The sequence below is a fragment of the Helianthus annuus genome, chromosome 12, assembly GCF_002127325.2.
Source record: "Helianthus annuus cultivar XRQ/B chromosome 12, HanXRQr2.0-SUNRISE, whole genome shotgun sequence".
NCBI classification, from domain to species: Eukaryota; Viridiplantae; Streptophyta; class Magnoliopsida; order Asterales; family Asteraceae; genus Helianthus; species Helianthus annuus.
In genome coordinates, this window is record NC_035444.2 from 658,788 (window position 1) to 665,943 (window position 7,156).

The 7,156-nt window shown below is 42.3% G+C and overlaps 1 protein-coding gene across 1 annotated transcript; it reads right to left on the bottom strand.

Moving 5' to 3' along the window:
* Positions 1-1,129: 1,129 nt before the first annotated feature.
* LOC118479285 (serine/arginine-rich splicing factor RSZ22A-like) lies at positions 1,130-2,065 on the bottom strand. Its single transcript, XM_022140758.2, has 3 exons — positions 1,970-2,065; positions 1,542-1,630; positions 1,130-1,431 (listed from the first exon to the last, which is right to left on the bottom strand). The coding sequence occupies exons 1-3, from the start codon at positions 2,056-2,058 to the stop codon at positions 1,130-1,132; spliced, it is 480 nt and encodes a 159-aa protein (XP_021996450.2). The 5' UTR covers positions 2,059-2,065.
* Positions 2,066-7,156: the final 5,091 nt, after the last annotated feature.

Sequence of the window (7,156 nt, forward strand, 5' to 3'; positions counted from 1 at the left end):
TTTCAGATTAAGCAGGTTTTGTTCATGTCAACCAACATAAACTCATGTCATGTTAAGAGGTTCATGTGTCTCGAATGATTTTCAAGTTTGTGTCAAGTTTGACCCACCAACCCACAGACATGACCTATTTAACACCCTTACTAATAGCCTTGCTATTCTTTCAATACTAACACTTGTGGATACCAACTAATGACTAAAAGATACTATTAACTAAAAGTGGAGTACAAAAATATCTTGGATTCAAGTCATTTGTTAACAATTGGAGTGAGTGGTACCAACCAATGAAAGATGAGTTTATATAGGTTTGTGCAAAGGATGCTATTCATGCCCCATAACCGTAGGAGTTCACGTCTTCTGGTCTTCATAAATTCTATTAGGTTTCCATCACATGAAAATGGCCCAAAATTACAAAATTCTAGGACACGAAAATAACATCATAAAAATCAAACCAAAAAAAAAAAAAAACCATAACTTGCATTATGATCAACTCAAACATCAACTACAATTGTAGAACATCAAATAACAACACCTACAAGCAAGCATGTTCAATTTCGACGGGTACCGAAAGATACTGGAGTTCATAAGCTGATTGAACAAATGCAATGTTCTCTCTTTCTTCGGCGTCAATGGCTCGTCCAACTCGTAACTGTCACAACATAAAGAACAAAAAGCAAAGCTTTTTCCAATACTTCCTCCGGTCTTACCTTCAAAAGAAGTAATGTATTAATCTCAGATGCATGTCACCCCCTCTCTTCCTGGTAGGCAAAAGGCTTACAGTAGTAGGATCTGGTGCAGAAGTGAGGCGTAATGCTTCTCAGTTTGTTTGCACGTTCCTTTAACAGTAAGAGAATCCCAATCGATATCTTCAACTGCCCTGCTGGCGGTACCTTCATCGAAACTGGTACTATTTGCCAACACATAGGCATTTGCACTTCTAGTATACAAATTTCTACAGGCGCTTTTGGTTTTGGCAAGAGTAGATGCTGCTCGGTTACCATGATTCTTTTCAAAACGCTTTGAATGACTTTCACGTCATTTTCTTTCCTCTGGTGAATTTGCAAGTGTGATTGCACCAGCATAATATGCCGTAAGGCTTTGTTCTGTATCACTATCACTTGATGAGTCTCTGTTATTCGATCCGATCCGATCCGTCCATCGCCAATATGTTGCCGTTTAGCCAGCCTAAAACAGATTTACTCGTTTCTTTCTGGTTTGATAAATGGAACTTAGACCATGTGTAGTCGTCCCAAAATTGGCCACCACTGCCGCCGCCACGGCACTCACGAGCAAAGTGGCCAACGTCACCACACTGGTAGCATTTCAAATCAAAACCACCAGGGCAACCACGACCTCCACCAAGCCCTCCGCCACCGCTGCCACTACCTGATCCTCTAGAGTTGTGAGACATTCCTACTCTCCAACCATTCTTACCTGGTTTAGTCATTAATATATGAGAACTCAGAAAATAATTAATAAACCCAAATCTGGTTAATAAATGGGAACTCAAGAATTATGAATAATAACAGTAACTATAACAGTACCATCGAGTTCGCGGATGGCATCCTGAGCATCTCGTCTGTCATCAAAATCAACAATAGCATAGCCAGGAGGGCGTCTTGCAACCCACACACTGCACATCACATAGAACAAACGATCTAAGAGATCATTTACAGGTAAAAGCGGACAAAAATTACATTACATTACAACAGTCTGCATGACCAAAAATACTGGAATGTTAAACACGACCAAACGTATAAAAAATAACAAAAAAAATCAAAAGAACAATGCAAGCACAGAAAAACTATGGATACTGCCAGGCTGCCAGCAATGACTAAATGAGATGAACTTAAAAAATGAAAGAATTCTACAAAAACTTCAAGCTGGCATCATAATACACATATTAGATAGACACATAAAATACATTTAGATAACCAAAAAAGTCCATCTAACAATTTCTACCCACGCTTACTTGCGGATGACACCGAAAGTGCGGAATTCATCCTCAATTTCTCGCTCACTGACCCTTGGATCCAGATTACCAACATACACACGCGACATCTTCAATAACAACTTGTCAATAACACCAAAAATCATCAAGTGACCACAAGATAAAAGAATTTACTCGTTTCTTCCCTAGGATATGCATTATATATTCAGTATAGATAACCTGAAATGAAAGAATTATTAATCATGTAAAGAATAATTATATATCAAGTATATTTGTGAATAATTTCAATTATATTGGCGATTAAAATGAAAGAAAAACATGCCTGATGTTGCCAAAAGATTATGCCGGATGCAGGTTTCAACACTGAGTTCCATTAACAGTATGAGAACTAACTCTGAAGCTAGGTGAGCGGAAACATGCACGACTCCGATTATTACATTCTTTTTCTTGGAAACTTTCAAAGGGACAAATGAGATTGCAGCAGCCAACAGTAACAATGCACCGACAGAAGATACATACGTCGTAAAAGAATCCCACATTGTGCTAAAGAAGCTTTTTATGTGACCAGAAAATGTATCGTCCTGTAAGATATGATCTAGTTTGCACTGTCACAAAAAAAAAATATAATTATATAATCAGCTTTGTTTTCTAAAATATAAAACGAAACTCAGGAAGCACATACCAGTGGAAACAATGAAAAGGTCAAGATGAAGTATATGAACCTGCCGATGAAATCAAACTGCCAATTTTTCTTTCGGAACATCAATATGTTACCCAGAGTAATCTACATAGCACAATTTCTGACACAACTTGCAGTGAGAATTACGTGTGGAGGTGGCAATTTCGACCCGTTTACATAAGAACAGATCTATTTGGGTTATGTTTTATCTCTAACGGGTCAAAGGATGAACTAAAATATAGCTAAAAACAAGTCTAACGGGTCAAAAGTCGCTCGTACTGCCTTAATAATCTTATTCATGTATTCAGCTAATTATTGAAATAGCATAACTTTAGGGAACGGATTTAACATAGTAATCCTCCGTAATAGCATTCATGTAGTGAATGATACAGATAGCAAACTCGTTGTGCCTAAACTCACATCGGAAAGAGCATTCTTCATACGCTCTATCCCTGCATCTCTACTCAAATGCATTACTCTTTCCCTCAACAGTTTCTAATCCTCCGTAACCTGCATTAAATACATTAATTATTAACAAACATGTTAAAAAATGTCACACCCCCAAAATCCACCCGCGGAATACCACCGCTTGGGAGCGTGACTGACCAGGATCAAGCCATCAATCATATCAAACCTTAGCAATTAATAATAGAAGTAGTTAATATAAGTCACCATGACATGATTGATGTTTCAAAAACCAAACACTGTTTTAAGTAGCGGAAGCATAGTAAAGTAAATCCAAATAGTTATACGAGTTATGAGTTCAACATCATTAACGATCCATCTGCCCACAACGACCTGCTCTTCCCTGTGCAAGCTCCAAGTATACCTAAGGTCCTGCAAGGCATGCAGCAAATAATCAACAAACTAGTTGAGCGAGTTCACAGAAAGTAAGTTCATAGTGCAATGCATAAGTATAGCTAGTGGGGGCTTCCCATACTAGTGTGTAATAAAGGTGGGGGCTTCCCATGTTCATCCTGGTTAATGAGGGCTTCTCATTAACGGTACTTACTAGACTAACTTCCGACCATGTGTTCTTCTTTACCGAGAACAGGAAAACGTACAGGGTCACGTAGGCTTTACGTGACGTGCCCTTCCCCGAGGACAGTGGTACGCGTGGGGGCTACGTAGGCTTTACGCAGCGTGGCCTTCCGATCTGGAAGCCAGTGAATGGTATTGGGTTACGTAGGCTTTACGTAACGTGTCCTCCCGACCCGGGAGACATATGGCAAATATACTGGGTTACGTAGGCTTTACGTAACGTGCCCTGACTAACCTGAGGACGATGGTCTATAGTCTGGTATATGCGTAAGTACGAGTAATCATTCCATATCCAACATATCCAACCCAATTCCCAACCCGGGAATCCCATGCCTTGGCTGTGTGAACTCACCTTGGTTTGCTCGGCAGATACACAGAAAGTACAGGTAGCAAGTAAATGGTCAACCACGTCCTATCATGGTTATTATACGAGTCAGGTTCGTATATAGCACGTATATAGTAATCACGTATAGTCATGGCAAACATGTACGCACGTAAGCAGATAAGACATAGCATGTGAGGATCCAATTGTTCTAAGTCCAATCATACCCGGCCCAATGACATAAGCAGCCCAATAACAAAACAGTTCAGATTCTCAATCGGCCCAATTAGTAAACGTATGCTGGTCCAATAACAAACAGTCCACAATTCAAATCGTTGGGCCCAATTGATTGGACCCGTGACAGTGAAAGCCCAAGACAGTGAATGTGCAACGGTGGTCTCGACTCGCAACGGGGTTTCGAGTCGCAACGAGGATCTCGAGTCGTAACGGCTGGATACGAGTCGCAATGACTGGTTACGAGTCGCAATGGGCAGTCTCGGTTCATCATGGTCTGGTTACGAGTCGTAATCTGACTCGCAACCGTGGTTGCGGTTCGTGCGGTTTGGTCTCGAGTGGGGTTCCGACTCGCAACAAGCGATGCCGAGTCGCAACCGTGTGTGTAACGACTTTCCTGATTTCATGCAATTCATTTAGGCAATTCAATCATCGTTGACAGTTTCCAAAAATCAATTATCAACTAACAGTTTGCTATTCAAGAATTCATCGATCAAACAGGGGAATAAATCATCAATTCTTATGAACCCTAATAATCCCACTTATGAACAATAACAATATTCATAACACTCAATCACATTATGATCCGATTTCATGAATGTTAACTCGAATTGCATAACTACACAGCCAATCAACAAGACATTATCATTAACATCATCAACAACAAATCCGATTATATAACCTGTCCGGCCGATTAACAAACATCACTATAATAAGTACTCGCATCCAACAACAACAACCAATCAATTTTACTAACATACACCCTAGTTACATCGCATAACCGAATGATAGCAATCATGGCATCACATATAATCTAACATGAATTCAAACAAACACACTAACCGGTTACAAGTAACGAGATGTGATCCGAACAAGAGGGTGATCGGGTGGCCTTGTGCCGTCGGTTCCTAAACAAGCCGAGAGAGAGAGAGAGACGAGATAGAGGAGCTAGGGTTATGTGTGTGTTTCCTTGTGTTGTAACAAATGAGAGGAAAACAAGACCCTTAGTTTTGGTATAGTGGTTGCGAGTGGGGAGTGGGCCGAGCCCACTCGGTTACCTAATGGACCGAATGTAAGGTGTAAAGCCCAAAGGCTTGTGTGACCGGTTATCGTGTGCAGTTTGGGTTCGGTTCAATTAACATACAAATATATATCACACAATACACATAACAACATCTCATAAATCACGTAATATTCATTAGCTCAAAGTGTCACATAAACACGTAACGTTACATCAAGCAAGCCTAAAGTTCGAGTTGTCACATTATCCCCAACTAATTGGAAATTTCGTCCCGAAATTTGGTATGCACTCACTGAGGAAGCTAGGTAAACTGCACTGTTCACTGATTTTCCTGGGGTGTCACATCCTCCCCCCGTTGATCTGGAATTTCGTCCCGAAATTCCGAAGTAGTAGCTTCAGCCTCAGTAGTGGTTGCCTTGTTCCCGAATAACTGGGGGTACTTTTCTGTCATCCTGTCTTCGCGTTCCCAGGTGTACTCTGGGCCACGTTTGGAGTTCCAACGAACTCGGACAAGAGGGATTCTCTTGTGTTTGAGGACCTTCACATCCCGGTCCGTGATTTCGACTGGTTCCTCAACGAACTGCAACCGCTCGTCGATAGTGAGTTCCTTAAAAGGAATGATGAGGTTTTCATCTGATAGGCACTTCTTTAGGTTCGATACATGAAAGACATTGTGAACTGCCCCGAGTTCAGCTGGTAGGTTCAACTTGTAGGCTACCTTGCCAATCTTTTCGATAATTTCGAATGGTCCGACGTACCGCGGATTCAGTTTGCCCCGTTTGCCAAAACGAACCACACCCTTCCAGGGTGAGACTTTCAATAAAACCCGGTCCCCGACCTCAAATTCCAATGGCTTTCTACGCTTATCCGCGTAGGCTTTCTGACGGTCGCGTGCTGCCGCCATGCGTTGTCGTATTTGTGCAATCTTTTCTGTGGCGTCCACTACAATCTCTGGACCCGTGATCTGACTATCTCCCACCTCTGCCCAACAGAGAGGTGACCGGCATTTACGCCCGTACAATGCCTCGAACGGAGCGGCTTGTATGCTGGTATGGTAACTGTTATTATACGAGAACTCCACCAAAGGGAGATGCTTTTCCCAGCCGTTGCCGAAATCGATGACGCATGCCCGAAGCATGTCTTCAAGTGTTTGGATCGTACGCTCAGACTGCCCATCCGTCTGAGGATGATATGCTGTGCTCATGTCTAATCGTGAGCCAAAGGATTTATGCATTGCTTGCCAAAGTTCTGACGTGAATCGTGCATCGCGATCCGAAATGATAGATGTGGGCACCCCGTGCCTCGAGACAACTTCTTTAAGGTATACGTCTGCAAGAGTGGAGAACTTGTCCGTTTCCTTTATAGGTAGGAAGTGTGCAGACTTAGTGAGTCGATCAACTATGACCCATATTGTATCGTTCCCACGCTGAGATCTAGGTAGGCCTGTAACGAAATCCATGGAAATTTCTTCCCATTTCCACTGTGGTATCTTAGGCTGCTGAAGTAGGCCAGCTGGTTTCTGATATTCGACATTGACTCTTGCACAGGTCAAGCATTTTCCAACGTACGTAGCAATGTGGGCCTTCATACTAGGCCACCAATAAGTAGTGCTGATATCGTGGTACATTTTATCCGACCCTGGATGTACCGAGTAGCGAGACTTGTGAGCTTCATCCATTACAAGTTCGCGTAAACCACCATAAAGAGGGACCCAAATCCGGCCCGTTACATAATAGGCGCCGTCTGCCTTCTGTTCCATCTGTTGTCGTGAGCCGCGTAAGGCTTCAGCCTTGACGTTTTCGGGCTTCAATGCTTCTACCTGAGCATTTCGTATCTGTGCTGGAAGGCTAGACTGAATCGTAGGCTGTAGCGCTCGCACGCGCCGTGGTAGAGTGTCCTTCCGACTGAGGG